Source organism: Babylonia areolata, chromosome 21 (genome assembly GCF_041734735.1).
Source record: "Babylonia areolata isolate BAREFJ2019XMU chromosome 21, ASM4173473v1, whole genome shotgun sequence".
Classification (NCBI taxonomy): domain Eukaryota; kingdom Metazoa; phylum Mollusca; class Gastropoda; order Neogastropoda; family Buccinidae; genus Babylonia; species Babylonia areolata.
Window position 1 is genome coordinate 37,225,039 of NC_134896.1, and position 20,268 is coordinate 37,245,306.

The 20,268-nt window shown below is 44.6% G+C and overlaps 1 protein-coding gene across 1 annotated transcript in view; it reads left to right on the top strand.

Annotated features, from left to right (window-relative positions):
• LOC143295924 (1-phosphatidylinositol 4,5-bisphosphate phosphodiesterase beta-1-like) overlaps positions 1 to 20,268 on the top strand; it is a 219,482-nt gene that overhangs the window by 133,142 nt on the left and 66,072 nt on the right. Inside the window, exons 9-15 of the mRNA XM_076607610.1 lie at positions 6,867 to 7,013; positions 12,204 to 12,361; positions 13,852 to 13,931; positions 14,841 to 14,925; positions 16,999 to 17,083; positions 19,123 to 19,523; positions 20,100 to 20,196. Of these exons, the coding sequence (XP_076463725.1) occupies positions 6,867 to 7,013; positions 12,204 to 12,361; positions 13,852 to 13,931; positions 14,841 to 14,925; positions 16,999 to 17,083; positions 19,123 to 19,523; positions 20,100 to 20,196 (1,053 nt within the window). The remainder of the gene's footprint in view (positions 1 to 6,866; positions 7,014 to 12,203; positions 12,362 to 13,851; positions 13,932 to 14,840; positions 14,926 to 16,998; positions 17,084 to 19,122; positions 19,524 to 20,099; positions 20,197 to 20,268) is intronic.

Here is a 20,268-nt window from a genome sequence, read left to right on the forward strand (position 1 = left end):
CAACGTTATAACCTCTCAAGATGAAGTATCTAGGTCAGGAGAAGTCATCTCAAGTCAACGTTATAACCTCTCAAGATGAAGTAGCAAGGTCAGGAGAAGTCATGTCAAGTCAACGTTATAACCTCTCAAGATGAAGTAACAAGGTCAGGAGAAGTCATGTAAAGTCAACGTTATTACCTCTCAAGATGAAATAACAAGGTCAGGAGACGTCATCTCAAGTCAACATTATAACCTCTCAAGAAGAAGTAGCAAGGTCAGGAGAAGTCATCTCAAGTCAACATTATAACCTCTCAAGATGAAGTAACAAGGTCAGGAGAAGTCATCTGAAGTCAACATTATAACCTCTCAAGATGAAGTAGCAAGGTCAGAGAAGTCATCTCAAGTCAACATTATACCTCTCAAGATGAAGTAGCAAGGTCAGGAGAACGTCATCTCAAGTCAACATTATAACCTCTCAAGATGAAGTAGCAAGGTCAGGAGACGTCATCTCAAGTCAACGTTATAACCTCTCAAGATGAAGTAACAAGGTCAGGAGACGTCATCTCAAGTCAACGTTATAACCTCTCAAGATGAAGTAACAAGGTCGGGAGACGTCATGTCAAGTCAACGTTATAACCTCTCAAGATGAAGTAACAAGGTCAGGAGAAGTCATCTCAAGTCAACGTTATAACCTCTCGATGAAGTAACAAGGTCAGGAGAAGTCATCTCAAGTCAACGTTATAACCTCTCAAGATGAAGTAGCAAGGTCAGGAGAAGTCATCTCAAGTCAACATTATAACCTCTCAAGATGAAGTAACAAGGTCAGGAGAAGTCATCTCAAGTCAACCGAAGAAAAAGAAAGAGCAGAATCAAAACAGGCAAACTTGAACAAAAATACAAGGGGCATGCAACACCCTTCTTTCCCTCTCCCCACACCTCTCCCCTTCCACTGTCACACACACACACACACACACACACACACACACACACACACACACACACACACACACACACACACACTTACTCTCACACACACACACACACACACACGCACACGCATACACACTTACTCTCACACACATACCACACTCACACACACACACTCAGTCTAATATCATCATCTTAGATGAACAGACTATAAATAAACAAACGAACACACACACACACACACACACACACACACACACACATACACACACACATACACACATACCACACTCACACACACACATACACACACACACACACACACACACACACACACACATACACACACACACACACACACACACACACACATACACACACACACACACACACACATACACACACACACACACACACACACACACACACACACACACACCTCTGAGATTTTTGTCACCCTGCAATTTTCCCACAGATCCATCAATCGTTTGTTTATTTATTCATAGTCTGTTCATCTAAGATGATGATATTAGACTGACCGATCCATCAGATCGAGTCAAGCACTATACGCTTTTTGCAGCGTTATTGCGAAGCACAACAATGATAGTTAGGCACGATATAAGATTTATGACAGCCAATACCCTGGAACAGGAAGAGACAGAGTGAGAGTTTCATGGAATTTTATCATTATAAACTCATGCATCGTGCACATAATCAGTCCCACGGTCCTTGTGGTGGTTTGAGTTGCGTGCAGGGTTTGGATGGTTAGTTCGATCACTGCCCAAGAACGGTTGTTTGTGCAAAAGCACCACTGAATGTGTGTGTGTATTATTTTGCATGTGCATGTGTTCACCCCATAACTGAGACCCTCCCACCACCTCCCTTGCACACACGCGCGCACACACACACACACACACACACACAGGCACTCACACACACACACACACACACACACACACACACACACATACACACACACACACACACACACACACACACACACACACACACACACACACACAGAGGCACTCACGCACACACATGCACACTCATACACACACATGCACACACATACACAGACACACACACACACACACACACACACACACACACACACACACACACACACATTCTATTTCCCCATTCTTTTTTTTTCTTTTCTTTTTATTAATTCTTAAGAAAAACAGTTTGTTTTTGTTTTTTTCGGTAAGCATGTTCTCTCAACAGATGTGGGTTGTGAGTCGTGTTCATCGTTGTAGAAGCATGCTGATTCGTTCACTGACAACATGTGCAATTTGCCGTTTATCACACACACACACTCCATGTTTAACATCCCCACAGTCTGTCAGCCGCATGATGTAGAGGAAGTTCAGGAAACGAAAAAAAAAAAAAGAAAAAAAAATTCCTGGAAAGAACATGTGTGTTTACTGTACTGTTTGTATGCATGCATGCATTTCTGTATGTTTGTGTGTGTGTGTGTGTGTTGGAACAAACTTGAGTGTTTGTGAAATTCACTGCACATCCCCTCCCCCACTCCCCCCCAATCCCCCCCCCCTCCCTCCCACCCTCTGTCTGGTATCTCTCGCAAAAAAACTGCATCACTTCCTCCCTCCTCCCACCCCCCACCCCTACCACCCTCCATGAATATTTTGTTAGCTTGTGGTATGTGTTCTGATGTTCTCAGGAAGTGCTGCTTTTTTTTTTTTGGGGGGGGGGGGGATGCTGGCATGGGGTGGGTGGGGGGGGAGGGAAGGGGTCACCATCAATGGGTTGTTTTCAATCCTTGTTAATGGTGTGTGTGTGTGTGTGTGTGTGTGTGTGTGTGTGACTGTGTGTGTTTAATCCTATTATTGTGTTGTTCTACATGTTGATAATCTCATCACGGTAACAATTGTCAAAACTGGATATACTATGAAAAAACACAAATGCACTGTGGCTGTGTCTCAAGTGTACTGTTCGGGATAACAAACATTTTGTAAACGTCTGAACAGCCGCATTTAATTGTGGATGTCAACAGCAATATTGTGCATGTGTGTTGGTATAATATATAAGTCAAAAGTCCTGATAATTATATTATCAGCCGCTTCAGATTTCAAAGTAGTAATCATAAGCTGGAAATAGAAACAGGGAGACATAAAGGCATACCACAAGAGTTACGGCTTTGTAAGGTTTGTAACATGTCTGTTATTGGGGATGAGTTTCATTTTATAATGGAATGTCCCAATTATGATCAGTTACGAAATAGATATGTTCCTAAAAAATATTTGTCTCCAGAATCGGTTTTTATTTTTTGTAATATGCTCAAAGGAGGCAAAAAAAGTCATTTTAGCTGAAAGAAAGATGAATAGATTTGCAAATGTTGCCTATCTACACTTTTGGAGTTAAAAGACATTTGTGTTTTCTCAACTTTTATGTGACATTGTTGTGTATTTGGAAATGTTTGTTCTGGGCATGAAAACATTATTTTGCAGTAATCCTCCATACTCCAACAGGAGTGAAAGGATAATTAAAACTTGAAACGTGAAACTTGTGTGTGTGTAGGTGACATACGTTATGCGCTGTACACACAGGAGCTGAAGATGCTTTTTGTTTCTCTGTTCTGTTCCATCTCTCTGCTTCCACAGATTCTGTATTGTGTAGAGATCTTCAGCCCAGCGATACTCTGGAGTACCAGAATGTGACTTGATCTGTAAACTTGTTATTTTGTGTGTCTCTTCCCTTCTCTGTCTCTCTCTCTCTCTCTGTGTCTCTCTGTTTCTTTCTGTCTCTCTCTCTCTGTCTTTCACTCTCTCTCTCTCTCTCTCTCTCTCTCTTTCTTTCTCTCTCTCTCTCTCTCTATCTCTCTCTCTCTCTCTGTTTCTATCTCTATCTCTCTTTCAGTCTTTCACTCTCTCTCTCTCTCTGTCTCTCTGTTTCTTTCTATCTCTCTCTGTCTCAGTCTTTCACTCTCTCTCTCTCTCTGTCTCTCTGTTTCTTTCTCTCTCTCTCTCTCTCTCTCTCTCTCTCTCTCTCTCTCTCTCTGTGCCATTGCTTTTTTGTGCAACAAAATAAGGTTCAGCACTGGCATTTCTTTTCTTCTTTTTCTTCTTCTTCTTTTTATTATTTTCATCTTCATTATGCTTTCCTTCATTCTTAAAGATCATGTTCCAATGGAACAAATCATAGTTTGCATTCGCTTACATTGTGTATTCCAGAATGTACTTTATCTTGTATGTATTTACATATGAGTGAGTCTGTGTGTGTGTGTGTGTGTGTGTGTGCGCGCGCGCGCGCGTGTGTGCACTTGTGTGTGTGTGTGTGTGTGTGTTTGTGCACGCGCACACATGTGTTTGTATGTCTGAGTAAGCATTAGTAAAAGAAAAACAATCCATTTGTTGAAATGTTTCATAGTGAGTTATAGATATCTTCATGTGCTGATTAACCTGTACGAAAAGCTTACTTGTTCCTGTGCGCAGTAGTGCCTTCTTCTCTTGTCTGTTGGTCTGTCTGTCTGTCTGTCCATTGGTTGGTTGGTTGGTCAGTCTGTCTGTGTCTATCTCTCTTGTTCACTCATGCGACCTTTGCCTGATACATTGTGTAACTTTGTTGTAGTACTAAACACTTGTGTAACTGTCCCTGTAACTATCAGAATCAACTCAGAACACATCCAGTGTCCATCTTTTTTTTTTACTTTTGTATTGCAAGCAGTATGTATAATGCTTACAGACTTTATGATCACAGTCTTTCTTCTTCTTCTTCTTCTTCTTCTGCGTTCATGGGCTGTAACTCCCACGTTCACTCGTATGCACACGAGTGGGCTTTTACGTGTATGACCATTTTTACCCCGCCATGTAGGCAGCCATACTCCGTTTTCGGGGGTGTGCATGCTGGGAATGTTCTTGTTTCCATAACCCACCGAACGCTGACATGGATTACAGGATTTTTAACGTGCATATTTGATCTTCTGCTTGCATATACACATGAAGGGGGTTCAGGCACTAGCAGGTCTGCACATATGTTGACCTGGGAGATTGTAAAAATCTCCACCCTTCACCCACCAGACGCCGTCACCGTGATTCGAACCCGGGACCCTCAGATTAACAGTCCAACGCTTTAACCACTCGGCTATTGCGCCCGTCGATCACAGTCTTTAATTTCTTCACACTACTCTAGTACCTTTATACCCAAGCGAGGGGGGGGGGGGGGGATGCCTCATGCTATGTGTGTGTGTTATTCTTGATGGAAGATTACACAGGAGAAAGAAGCATGATTCATGTTCTCACATTACCATTGTTGACACGCTCTAATGAAAAAAAAAAAGTGATGCTGTTCTTTTCTGAAATAACAGTGGTATTACTGAGGTATAAAAATCAAGTCATTCAACTCCAATCAAGTTTGCCAAAGTGAGCGCCAGTAAAGTCATTCCATTAAGGAAGGACTGTATTGAATTTTTGAGTATGCATTTCATTGTGTGTCGCTTGCTTTTAAGGAACGGCAGGGGTGGAGAGAGAGCATCAGCAGGTGTGCATTTTATCAGTGTTTAGCAAATAGTAAATAACTCCATCACCCATGTTGGTGGGGTGGGGGGGGGGGGAGGAGCTGATGAAGAAAGAAAAACTAAATAAGTGCTGCCATGGATGATGAAGATGATTGTAGAGATGGCGACGATTAGTGCGATAATAGATAATGCAGGTCTGGGTAGGTGGAGGAGAAATTAAAACAGTTGATTTTTGTTTTAGTGTCTTTCATTTTCGAAACATATTGATCTGTGACATCCTTTTTTTTTAAAGTATGTGACTTGAGTATTTATGTTTGGGGTGTGTGTGTGTGTGTGTGTGTGTGTGCATACATGCATGTGTGTGTGTGTGAACTTCAAATTGTGATAAAATGGGTTTGAAAATAATTTGATACTTACAAAATCTATGCTCGTAAAAAAATAAAAAAGCAAAAAGAAAACAACTATCAGTTTCTAATTTCAGTTAAAATATTTATAGAATATCAGAACTATGTTTTGATCAATTTGTTAGAAGTACTGCTTGCATTTGCTTTGCAAAACCATTTTCACAAACAAAACGAAAGTGTCTTCTTTGTATGATTATGAATCTTCATTCTCTTTTATTCCAGTAATTTTTTGTCTGGTTGTTCCAGTCACATTTTTTCTTAATTCTTTCAGGCAATGTATTCTGATTTCATTCTCTATAATGAAGAAGTCATTGTCAGTTACAGTGAAAACCAGTTCCATACAGATAAAGCTTTGGTTTTTAGAATCCCATTTGTTGGCTTTGCTGTTGTTTTTGTTTTGGGGTGTGGTGTTTTTTTTCCCCTTTTCTGTGTAAAGTAAATATACAGTGTTACTATTTTGTCCTTTAATCAAAGATCGCTGGCTGTGAGTTTCTTTTTCTTTGTTTTAGACATTTATTCTTATACCAAAGACATCACAGTTATGATATTATTTGGACTCTCCTTTTGTGCAGTCAGTTTGGTAATAATGCCGTGTTTTCTCTCAGGAGGCAGAACATAATGTATCTGTTCAATGTCAGTCAAATCCTTGTCTTCCTAAGGAACGCAGTGCCCAGATAATTGTGCTTGTGTGCTGCAACTCTGCCCTTCTTGTATTGTAGAGATTCCTGGGTTAAAAAGGTTTCATGGTGGGGACGGGTTTTTAGGGGGTGTGGGGGGGCGGGGGGGGGGGGGGGGAGCAGGGGGAGGGGTTTGTCATTTTGATGATCGTGTCGTGCTTTCTTCCAGGAGAGAGAAGAGCCTATTTCTGTACTGAATATCAAATCCCCAAGTTGTTTTTTTTTTTGTTTAATAATTTTTGTTGGTGTTTTTTACAAATGTATGCAACGCAAAGATGATTTTGTACCAAAGTGATGTGACTCTTGACCCGTGCCTGTAATCACTGACAACTGGATGCCTTCTTCCCCTCTCCCTTCCACCCTACCCCCACCCCCCCACCTCTCCCCCACCACCCCTCACAGGTCACCTGTCACTGGAGGGGTTCCTGATGTTCCTGCTGAGCGAGGAGAACAACGTGATCCCTGCCGAGAAGCTGGACCTGAGCGAGGACATGAGCCAGCCCCTGGCACACTACTTCATCAACTCTTCGCACAACACCTACCTGACAGGTGAGACAGCTAACTGACGTGTGAGACAGATGTCAAGAAGTAAGACCTTTACCTGACATATAAGACAGCTACCTGACAGGGTGAGACAGCTACCTGAGACAGCTACCTGACAGTTGAGACAGATGTCATGTAAGACAGCTAAAAACAGGTAAACAAATACCTGACAGGTGAGACAGCTACCTGACAGGTGAGATGTCAAATAAGATAGCTAAAGATGGGTAAAACAGCTATCTTATAGATGAGACAGCTACCTGACAGGTGAGACTATGTCAAGTAAGACAGCTACCTGATAGGCCAGACAGCTGCCTGGACAGGTGAGACAGCTTCCTAACAGGTAAGACAGCTGTCAAGTAAGACAGCCCCTTGACAGGTGAGACAGCTACCTGACAAGTGAGTCAGCTACCTGACAGGTGATACAGCCACCTCACAGGTGAGACTGATGTCAAGTAGGTCAGCTACCACACACATGAGACAACTACCTGACAGGTGAGAGAGCTAATTGATAAGTGAGACAGCTGCCTTATAAATGGGACAGCTACCTGACAGGTGAGACATATGTCAGGTGAGACAGCTACCTGACAGGTGAGACAGATGTCAAGTGAGACAGCTACCTGACAGGTGAGACAGATGTCAAGTGAGACAGCTACCTGACAGGTGAGACAGATGTCAAGTGACACCGCTACCTGACAGGTGAGACAGATGTCAAGTGAGACAGCTACCTGACAGGTGAGACAGATGTCAAGTGAGACAGCTACCTGACAGGTGAGACAGATGTCAAGTGACACAGCTACCTGACATGTGAGACAGATATCAAGTGACACAGCTACCTGACAGGTGAGACAGATGTCAAGTGACACCGCTACCTGACAGGTGAGACAGATGTCAAGTGAGACAGCTACCTGACATGTGAGACAGATATCAAGTGACACAGCTACCTGACAGGTGAGACAGATGTCAAGTGACACCGCTACCTGACAGGTGAGACAGATGTCAGGTGAGACAGCTACCTGACAGGTGAGACAGATGCCAAGTGACACAGCTACCTGACAGGTGAGACAGATGTCAAGTGACACAGCTACCTGACAGGTGAGACAAATGTCAAGTGAGACAGCTACCTGACAGGTGAGACAGATGTCAAGTGAGACAGCTACCTGACAGGTGAGACAGATGTCAAGTGACACCGCTACCTGACAGGTGAGACAGATGTCAGGTGAGACAGCTACCTGACAGGTGAGACATATGTCAGGTGAGACAGCTACCTGACAGGTGAGATGGCTAATTGATAAGTGAGACAGCTGCCTTACAAATGGGACAGCTACCTGACAGGTGAGACAGATGTCAAGTGAGACAGCTACCTGACAGGTGAGACATATGTCAAGTAAGACAGCTACCTGACAGGTGAGACAGATGTCAAGTAAGACAGCTACCTGACAGGTGAGACATATGTCAAGTAAGACAGCTACCTGACAGGTGAGACAGATGTCAAGTGAGACAGCTATCTGACAGGTGAGACAGATGTCAAGTGACATAGCTATCTGACAGGTGAGACAGATGTCAAGTGAGACAGCTAACTACCTGACAAGTGAGACAGATGTCAAGTGAGACAGCTATCTGACAGGTGAGACAGATGTCAAGTGACACAGCTACCTGACAGGTGAGACAGATGTCAAGTGAGACAGCTACCTGACAGGTGAGACAGATGTCAAGTGAGACAGCTACCTGACAGGTGAGACATATGTCAAGTGAGACAGCTACCTGACAGGTGAGACAGCTAATTGATAAGTGAGACAGCTACCTGACAGGTGAGAAAGGTGTCAAGTGAGACAGCTACCTGACAGGTGAGAAAGGTGTCAAGTGAGACAGCTACCTGACAGGTGAGAAAGGTGTCAAGTGAGACAGCTACCTGACAGGTGAGAAAGGTGTCAAGTGAGACAGCTACCTGACAGGTGAGACAACCCTACAGGCGAGACATGCGTGACAGGCAGTAGTATAGGGGTGGGGTGGGGGGAAAGAGGCGGAGGAAGATGGTGGTGGTTGTGGTGGTGGGGGAGGGTCTGTATGAAAGGTGTAAGCTGTGTCTTCAAGGTCAGAAGCTGCCTTGTTTTGGAACCCACAACACAACACACCACACCACAACACAACACAACACACATTCCAGACAAATATCACTTCATGCGATGGGTGACGTCTCACCTGGCTGCCAGTGAGTTTCTGTTCTCTGATACCCGGGAAGGGGAGAGGGCTTAATTAAGCGGGGAGGAGGGTGGGGGGGGTGATGATGAGGAGGAGGGCAGGGGGTGATGAGGAGGAGGAAGAAGAAATGGTACAGGTGGGTGAGGGGGGTGTAGGGAAGGGGGGTTGCATGTGTGAAGAGAAGAGTAAAGTGTCAGTCAGGAGAGAGCAAGAGAGGGGCGAGGTGAGACAGTGAGTGGTGAAGTAGCCGTAAGGTGTGTCAGTCTGTCTCGGTGCCTGTGGCACGACTAATGAACGAAAGGCAGAGTGTTTCAGCACACAGAGCAGGTGGGGACTGATGGGGGAAATGGTCGAGTGGTTAACAACAACAACAACAACAACAATATAGATAGGTTTGAATGTGTATATGTGTGTGTGTGTGTGTAATCTTTAAAAATCTCAAATAATGATATTGATAATGATGATAATATTAATGATAATAATGATGATGACGATAATGACCATATTGATGATATTAGTTATAATAATAATGATGATAATGTACATTTGGACAGTGCTCTTTCTCTCCAAGAGCTCAGGGATGCTTTACATGAAAGGGAAAGTTACACATTTCATGAACCACTCACGACCACTCTCTGTCCCCCTCCTCCTTACTCCACCCCCCCCCCACCCCCCACCTCCTTCTCTCATTCCTCAAACATGCAAAGTGAGTTGGCAGGCAGCATTATGTGGTGTTCAAGAAATAGAAAACAGAGAGTGCTTACAGACAGGGTTTGTTGGGGGGTTTTTTTAGTGAAGAGCAGAAGGCAACAGACAGGGGTCAGACGAACAGATATGAGTCATTCGGATGAGACGATAAACCGAGGTCCCATGTGCAGCATGCATTTAGCGCATGTAAAAGAACCCACAGCAACAAAAGGGTTGTTCCTGGCAAAATTCTGTAGAAAAATCCACTTCGATAGGAAAAACAAATAAAACTGCAGGCAGGAAAAAATACAAAAAAATGGGTGGCACTGTAGTGTAGCGACGCGCTCTCTCTGGGGAGAGCAGCCCGAATTTCACACAGAAAATCTGTTGTGATAAAAAGAAATACAAACACAAAAATATATAAATGATGTGGAAGGTTGTTCCAATGATCAGGAGCAGCAAAGAGGAAAGAATGTCAACCACAGACAGCTTTTCTCATCTGCTACCTTCCTCAACTGAGCAAGGTGGCAGAATGGTTAAGACGCCTATCTGTCAGTACAGTGTCTGTGAGGGTCTGGGTTCGAATCCCACTCCCACCCTTTCTCCCAAGTTTGACGGGAAAATCAAACTGAGCGTCTAGTCATTCAGATGAAATGGTAAACCGAGGTTACATGTGCAGCATGCACTTGGTGCACTGAAAAAGAACCCATGGCAACAAAAGTGTTGTCCTCTTGGGAAAATTCTGTGAAAGAAATCCACTCTGATGGGTACAAAAATATTCGTGCATGCACTCAAAGCCTGACAAGTGCACTGGGTTATAGCTGCTTGCCAGTCAGGCATCTGCTTAGCAGGATGTGGTGTAGCATATAATAATAGATTGATACTGATGGAGTCTCCCGTCGGTCCGACGGATGAGTAGGCAAGCAGGCTTATTTGTCGATGTGCGTCCTCATATGGGAGAAGAGGCCGATTCTGGATGCGCAGCACTTCCCACAGGTGTTGCAAGGGAAAATGTCTCCAGAAGTTGAGCCCTGCTTCCTTCGCTCACGCTTCTCCTTAATGGCCAGCATTCTCTTGTTTTCAAACATCTTTATGCCACTAGAGCACAGCATCCTCCAGCAAGAGCGGTCAAGGGCATCAGTTTCCCAGGAAGCAATGTCTATGTCACAGGCTTTGAGGTTTGTCTTCAAGGTGTCCTTGAAGCACTTGCAGGGTCTTCCAAGTTCACGGTGGGTTTCCCTCAGCTGGCCATACAAAATTATCTTCGGGATCCTGCTGTCTGTCATGTGGACAGTGTGTACTGTCCAGTGTAGCTGGCACTGGATCAGCAGGCTTTCGATGCTGTGCAGGCCGCTCCTCTCTAGGACCTTAATAATAGATTATTTCGAACGCAATGACGACTCCTTGGAGAAACTGAAACTGTGACTTCTTCTTCTTCTTCTGCGTTCACTCGTATGCACACGAGTGGGCTTTTACGTGTATGACCGTTTTTACCCGGCCATGTAGGCAGCCATACTCCGTTTTCGGGGGTGTGCATGCTGGGTATGTTCTTGTTTCCATAACCCAGTGAACGCTGACATGGATTTCAGGATCTTTAACGTGCATATTTGATCTTCTGCTTGCATATACACATGAAGGGGGTTCAGGCACTAGCAGGTCTGCACATATGTTGACCTGGGAGATCGTAAAAATCTCCACCCTTTACCCACCAGGCGCCGTCACCGTGATTCGAACCCAGGACCCTCAGATTGACAGTCCAACGCTTTAACCACTCGGCTATTGCGCCCGTCCTGAAACTGTGACAATAGAGAGGGTGTGCAGCCCACTTTCGTGGCCTACTTTTCGTCGCTCGCAGTGCGAGAAGTAGGTCATATGATGACACGGGGGCAGACCACCACCATAACTGGCTTCTCTGAGTTTGCTCTGCTTTTGTTCAGACAATGTTTCGGCAGAGTTTATAAATGGATCAGTTTGAATATGTAATGGCAGATATATAACAAGAAACACACTCAAAGTAAACATAGAAGATTAAAGCAAATAACGGGTGTAATTATAAAACCAAATATACCTCGTAAACTTCCAAAAAATAGTTACTGAAAACATTCAAAATCGTTTCGTCAAAACAGCAATGTCCACAACGAAATTTTAACCTTTCGGCGACCTGGAAAAAAAGCAGACGGAAACGAAGACGTGCATGCACACGCTGTTCTCACTAAAAAAAATAAAATAAAATAACCAGGGAGTCCTGACAAAAAAATCCGACAAAAGTGGATCTGCACACCCTCTCCTAATGTGTGAGCTGTGTTGCAGGTCACCAGTTCACCGGCAAGTCCTCGGTGGAGATCTACAGACAGGTGCTGTTGTGCGGCTGTCGCTGTGTGGAGCTGGACTGCTGGGACGGCAAGGGTCAGGACGAGGAGCCGGTCATCACTCACGGCTACACCATGTGCACTGAGGTGCCCTTCAAGGTACACACCCACAACGCACAACACCACACCAAGATGGCTGGTGGAATGGACGCTATCATCACCCAGCTTTTGTCTTGTCGGTTTCTCTCTCTGTGTTGTTGTTGTTAGTGTAGTGGGTTGACGTATTTGATGCTGTTGTTACGTTGTAATTGGTTTCATTATGGTTACTACTGTCTTATGTCATCATTATTTGTTTTGCTGCTGTTACAAGTGTCATAGTTCTTGAAAGTGTCACCGCTACTTCTACTGTATTGTCAAATCTGATTGATTGACTGATTGGTCAGGTAGTTAGTTGATTAATCAGGGTTTTTTCTCTTTTTCTTTTTTTTTTATATCTTCTTTTTTTTTTTATCTATCTGTTCTATTTTCTTTTCGTACTCATTGTATGTTACTGTTTGTTCATACTGTTTTCTGTATATTATATACATGGCTTTGCAAAAAAAATCTTTTTTTAAGTTAAAGACAAAAAAAGATGGCAAAATGGTTAAGATGCTTGTCTGCCCAATCAGAGTCTTTGAAGGTTTTGGGTTTGAATTCCGCTCTTGCCCTTTCTCTGAATCGAACTGAGCATCAAGTCGTTCAGATGAGATGATAAATGGAGGCCCCATGTGCAGCATGCACTTTGCACACTGAAAAAGACCCCATGGCAAAAGGTTTGTCCTCTTGTAAAATTCTGCAGGAGGAATCCACTGTAATAGGTACAGAACTGTATCATATGCATGCACTCAAGGCCTTATAAGCGCGTTGGGTTATGCTGCTGGTCATGCATCTGCTTAGAAGATTTGGTGGAGTGTACATGAATTTTCCAGAATGCAGTGACGCCTCCTTGAGAAACTGAAACTGCCACTGATTGGCCCATTTCATCCGTTGCTCATCAGAGGATTAGAAAAGAAAAAAAAAACTAACCTGAACATGAATATTGTTACACATATAATCATCAAAACTATATTATAAAATATCCACGTTATGTGTGCCGTGTTAGGTGTAATTCGTAGCTGCTGGTGTGTTTTTTTTAATGCCTAAATGTGTGTGTGTGTGGGGGGGGTGGGGGGGGGGTTGCGCTTGGGGTGAGTCTTGTCAATGTCTTCAGTGTTGGCGGATTCATGGGGATTGTTGATGGAGGGACTTGGTGGTGTTCTCCACTCTAGGGGAGACAACTCAGTCTGGCTCCATGACTAAGCCATTACTGGCATCAGTAGGGGGCTTAGTTGGTGTTGTGCCAAATACGTTAAATCAGAACAGGCACTACCAAACACCACCGAAGTGACTCAGCATCAGTGCAGGGTCTCCTCTGGTGCGTGGCCTCCTGGTGACCAACATCGATGGTTCCCTGTGGACTGCCGGCACTGGGACTGATACAGACAAACCCAGGTGTGGCCACGTATGGGGGACTGGGAATGGGAGTGATGCCACTGAAACGGTGGTGCAAATGATGGGGCAGCAACCAAAAAAAAAACACCAAAAAAAAAATGTGTGGGTTTTGTTTTCAGGACGTGGTAGAAGCAATAGCGGAAAGTGCATTCAAGACCTCGGACTACCCAGTCATCCTGTCCTTCGAGAACCACTGTGGGTGAGTCAGTTGCACATGGCGAACCAAGGTTTTGAATTCCCATCCATGTACTTCTGCAATGTGGAGCGGTGGCCTAGTGGATGACATGTCCGCCTAGGAAGGGAGAGAATCAGATTTCACAGGATCGAATACCATACACGCCAACATTTTTTGTACCCCTCCTCTCACAGCATGCAGGGTCTGCTCTGGTATGTGGCCTCCCAGTTGACCTAGCATTGGCAGTTCCCTGTGGATCAGCCAGCGTTGATTCTGTGGCAGACGAACCCAAATGTGGTCATGTATGGGGGCGGTTGGGTGAGCAGTGTGAGAGTGATTCCATTGGAACAGCAAAAAAAACAAACAAACAAACGAAAAATACCAGGGTCAAAAGGAGTATTTTGAGAGGAGGGCCTGATGAGGGACAGTATGAGAAACTTTATAAAAAAAATTGAAAATCTTATGCAAACAAATGTGGCAGGAATTCAGGGAGATAAGTGTGTATACATATGAGTGCTTGTGTACATGTGTTCACACATTCATGCATGCACAGACATACACATACACACACACACACACACACACACACACACACACACATTCATGCATGCACAAACATACACACACGCACACGCGCGCACGCACGCGCATGTATGCAATCACACATGCCCATCATGCACATGCACGCACACGCTTGCGCGCGCACACACACACACACATACACACACACACAAATAGAGATAATGAATAAATATATTCAAACTCTTTGTGTTTGAGTGTGTGTGTGTGTGCGTGTGAGTGTGTGTGCGCGTGTATGGCAGTTGCTTTATTTGGTCTGGTGTGTGTGTGTGCGTGTGTGCGTGCATGCATGAGTTTTTGTGTGTGTGACAGTGGGTGTTCATTATATCCGTTGTGTGTCTGTGTGTGTGTCAGCCCCAAGCAGCAAGCCAAGATGGCCAACTACTGCCGCACGATATTTGGAGAAATGCTGCTGGACATGCCGCTAGATTCCCACCCAGTAAGACAAATCTCACAACTCTGTTTAACTCATTTCATCCCCAGGTACCAGTTAATTCATACCACAGTCACATCCCCTGTGGACCAGGTACGAGTATTCTCATACCAGCACACTATTCTAATTTAATTCTTTTGTTGCTTGGTACAGTTGGCATTCTAAACTGATCCGTTTACGGATTCCGGAAGCATGAAAACAAAGCTTTGTTTGACATATTAAATTAACAATTCTCCATCGATTTTTGCCGTTCTAGTGTACCACCTTCAGTGGTGTCGTGTAGTGCTGGTCCAGGGGAGTTGTAGCAGGCGTGTTGCTGTGGGGTAGAATGAGTTAAAATTCAACAGGTAGTAGTTTTTGCAGTTTACCTCTGTGCCACGCTGAGTTAACTCAGTCAGTAACACATGTCATACAGCTCTGTCCCATTCTCACCCAGTTAAGACATGTCATACAACTCTGTCCCATTCTCACCCAGTTAAGACATGTCATACAACTCTGTCCCATTCTCACCCAGTAAGACATGTCATACAACTCTGTCCCATTCTCACTCAGTTAGACATGTCATACAGCTCTGTCCCATTCTCACTCAGTTAGACATGTCATACAACTCTGTCTCATTCTAAGTTAGACATGTCATACAACTCTGTCCCATTCTCACCCAGTAAGACATGTCATACAACTCTGTCCCATTCTCACTCAGTTAGACATGTCATACAACTCTGTCTCATTCTAAGTTAGACATGTCATACAACTCTGTCCCATTCTCACCCAGTTAGACATGTCATACAACTCTGTCCCATTCTCAGTCAGTAAGACATGTCATACAACTCTGTCCCATTCTAAGTTAGACATGTCATACAACTCTGTCCCATTCTCACCTAATTAAGACATGTCATACAACTCTGTCCCATTCTCACCCATTCAGAAATGTCATACAACTCTGTCCCATTCTCACCCAGTTAAGACATGTCATACAACTCTGTCCCATTCTCACCCAGTTAAGACATGTCATACAACTCTGTCCCATTCTCACCCAGTTAAGACATGTCATACAACTCTGTCCCATTCTCACCCAGTAAGACATGTCATACAGCTCTGTCCCATTCTCACCCAGTTAAGACATGTCATACAACTCTGTCCCATTCTCACCTAGTTAAGACATGTCATACAGCTCTGTCCCATTCTCACTCAGTTAGACATGTCATACAACTCTGTCCCATTCTCAGTTAGACATGTCATACAACTCTGTCCCATTCTCAGTTAGACATGTCATACAACTCTGTCCCATTCTCAGTTAGACATGTCATACAACTCTGTCCCATTCTCAGTTAGACTTGTCATACAACTCTGTCCCATTCTCACTCAGTTAGACTTGTCATACAACTCTGTCCCATTCTCAGTTAGACATGTCATACAACTCTGTCCCATTCTCACTCAGTTAGACATGTCATACAACTCTGTCCCATTCTCACCCAGTTAAGACATGTCATACAACTCTGTCCCATTCTCACCCAGTTAAGACATGTCATACAACTCTGTCCCATTCTCACCCAGTTAAGACATGTCATACAACTCTGTCCCATTCTCACTCAGTTAGACATGTCATACAACTCTGTCCCATTCTCAGTTAGACATGTCATACAACTCTGTCCCATTCTCAGTTAGACATGTCATACAACTCTGTCCCATTCTCACCCAGTTAGACATGTCGTACAACTCTGTCCCATTCTCAGAAAGACATGTCATACAACTCTGTTTAACACTGTCCCAATGAGAAATTCAAGTATCTTTGATTTTTTTTCAAACACACACACACACACACACACACACACACACACACACATCTCTTTTTTTTTCTCTCTCTCTTACACTCTCTCTTGCTCCCTCTGTCTCTCTCTCCCTCGCTCCCTCGCTCTCTTTCTCATTCTCTCTTACACCCACCACGCCACCACACCACCACCCCAACCCCCGTAATCTTTTGATCAGTTGACTGACTTTTTTGATGCTGCTGATGATGTATTGATGGATGGTTCAACTGTTCGACTGATGGAAAGCATGCCTGGGTGTTTTGCATTGCAGTTGAAGCCTGATGTCCCTCTGCCCAGCCCTCTGCTGCTGAAGAGGAAGATTCTGGTGAAGAACAAGAAGAAGCACTTCCACAAAGGTGGGCTGCTTGGCATGGGTTTGACGTTGGACGCTTGTATTTGTTTGGTTGGACACTATGCCTACAAAATTGTTTGTATTTGTATTTCTTTTTATCACATCAGATTTCTCTGTGTGAAATTCGGGCTGCTTTCCCCAGGGAGAGCGCCTCGCTACACTACAGCACCACCCATTTTTTTTTGTATTTTTTCCAGTGTGTAGTTTTATTTGTTTTTCCTATCGAAGTGGATTTTTTCTACAGAGTGTTGCCATGAACAACCCTTTTGTTGCCATGGGTTCTTTTCTATGCGCTAAATGCATGCTGCACACGGGACCTCGGTTTATCGTCTCATCCGAATGATTAGCGTCCAGACCACCACTCAAGGTCTAGTGGAGGGGGAGAAAATATCGGCGGCTGAGCCGTGATTCGAACCAGCGCGCTCAGATTCTCTCACTTCCTAGGCGGACGCGTTACCTCTAGGCCATCACTCCACTTGATGATGACAGTAAGAAGAAAAAGAAGAAATAGAAGAAGAACAAGAATAAAAAGAAGGAGGAGAAGAAGAAAAAGGAGGAGAAGAAAAGAAGAAGAAGAAAGAAGAAGAAGAACGGATACTTGTGCAGTGCCCTGACAAAAAAAAACTGCTCTGGACATGGGTGCTGTATGATAAGGCATGATATTTTACATCAGCCACCAAAAAATGAACCTAGCAAAGCATAATTATGCACATAGATACACACACACACACACACACACACACACACATGCGCACACATTCACACATGTATGCATGCTTGTATACTTCTTCTGCGTTCACTCGAATGCACACGAGTGGGCTTTTACGTGTATGACCGTTTTTACCCCGCCTTGTAGGCAGCCATACTCCGTTTTCGGGGGTGTGCATGCTGGTTATGTTCTTGTTTCCATAACCCACCGAACGCTGACATGGATTACAGGATCTTTAACGTGCGTATTTGATTTTCTGCTTGCATATACACACGAAGGGGGTTCAGGCACTAGCAGGTCTGTACATATGTTGACCTGGGAGATCGTAAAAATCTCCACCCTTTACCCACCAGGCGCCGTCACCCTGATTCGAACCCGGGACCCTCAGATTGACAGTCCAACGCTTTAACCACTCGGCTATTGCGCCCGTCGCTTGTATACAAATGCATACATGTGTTCATGATACCTGAGCATATGGACGTGTGTGTGCATGTGTATGACTGTATGTAATGATTATGGGAAGGAAACAGTCAAAAAGTATGTGCATCTGTATGATGGTATGTATGATTGTGAGAATATAAAGGGGCAAAAAGAGTCTGTTAGAATCTCAGTTGCATCACAGTAGTACAGAATACTTCATTATGTTCTGTTCTGTTCTGTTTTGCTCTACTCTGTTCTGTTCTGTTTCTCTCTGTTCTGTTCTGTTCTGCTCTGCTCTACTCTGTTCTGTTCTGCTCTACTCTGTTCTGTTTCTCTCTGTTCTGTTCTGCCTTACTCTGTTCTGTTCTGTTTCTCTCTGTTCTGTTCTGTTCTGTTCTGCTCTATTCTGTTTTGTTCTGTTTCTCTCTGTTCTGTTCTGCTCTGCTTTACTCTGTTCTGTTCTACTCCGTTCTGCTCTACTCTGTTCTGTTCTGCTCTACTCTGTTCTGTTCTACTCCGTTCTGCTCTACTCCTGTTCTGTTCTGCTGTACTCTGTTCTGTTCTGTTCTGCTCTACTTTGTTCAGTTCTGTTCTGTTCTGTTCTGCTCTACTCTGTTCTGTTCTGCTCTACTCTGTTCTGTTCTACTCTGTTTCTCTCTGTTCTGTTCTGCTCTACTCTGTTCTGTTTCTCTCTGTTCTGTTCTGCTCTACTCTGTTCTGTTCTGTTCTACTCTCTTCTGCTCTACTCTGTTCTGTTCTACTCTGTTCTGTTCTATTCTACTCTGTTAATTCTGTTCTGGTTTGTTCTGTTCTGTTCTACTCTGTTCTGTTCTATCCGTTCTATTCTGTTCTCTTCTCTTCTGTTCTCTTCTGTTCTATTCTATTCTATTCACACACACACACCCCATACACAGTCCAAAACCAGAAATCCAGCTCCGCGTCCAAGGGTGCCGGTGGCAAGGGAGGCGACTCCTCCTCCAAGCCGAAGTCCACCAGCGACGCGGACGAGGGTAGCGGGGGTGGGACGTCCACGGAGGGCGAGGGTGGTGGAGACATGTCCTCCCCCTCCTCCCCCACGGGTCGCAAGACCAGCTTCCCGGATGGCTCCCCGACCCGTGCAGTCCTGGAGAAGAACGTGTCCGTCTGCAGTGAGGGGGGGGAGAAGGGTGGGGAGGTGGAGGTCTTCGAGAGCGAGTCGGACTCCAGCGAGAGCGAGGACGAGGAGGACGATGATGAGGAGGAGGAGGAGGGGGAGGAGGCTGTGGAGATGACGGAGGAGGAGAAGAGGCGACGGCAGCGGGTCAAGCGTGACAAGGTGGGTGTGGTGGTTTAGGGAGTCGGGGGGGGGAGATGTGTATGGTATGGTTGGGTGGGGGTTTGGTTTGAAGGGGTACAGGGGCTGGGTAGGGGGGTGTGGGGGTGGAGTAGGGGTCTGTGGAAGTTAGGCAGTTTTTTTTTGTTTGTTTGTTTGTTTATTGAAGCGTGCTGGGTGTTGATTGATTTACCGTTCCTGGTGGAGAAATTGGATTTTTTTTGTTTTGTTTGTTGTTGTTTTTTAACATACACACATGCTTACATTCACACACACACACACACACCTACACACACACACACACACACACACACACACACACACAGAAATTATGGAGGAGGTCGTCTATCTCTTCTGCCAAGCCCTCTGCTACTGAAGAGAAAAATTCTGGTGAAGAACAAGAAGAAGCACTTTCACAAAGGTTGGCTCCTTGGCATGGATTTGACGTTGGACGCTTGTATTTGTGTCCCCTTGAAGACTCCCAATGATGATGATGCTACTGATGATATGGTGATGATGATGGCAGAAGCAAGATCAAGAGTTTTTGCTTGACTGATACCTGTGTGTGTGTGTTGACAGGGAACGGCTGGCAAGGAGGCGGAGGCAGCGATGGAGATGTCGGCTCTGGTCAACTACATTCAGCCCATCCACTTCCATTCCTTCGAGTCCTCGGAAAGTCAGTTACATAAGTTTTCGCTTCTCTCTCTCTCTCTCTCTCTCTCTCTCTCTCTCTCTCTCTCTCTCTCTC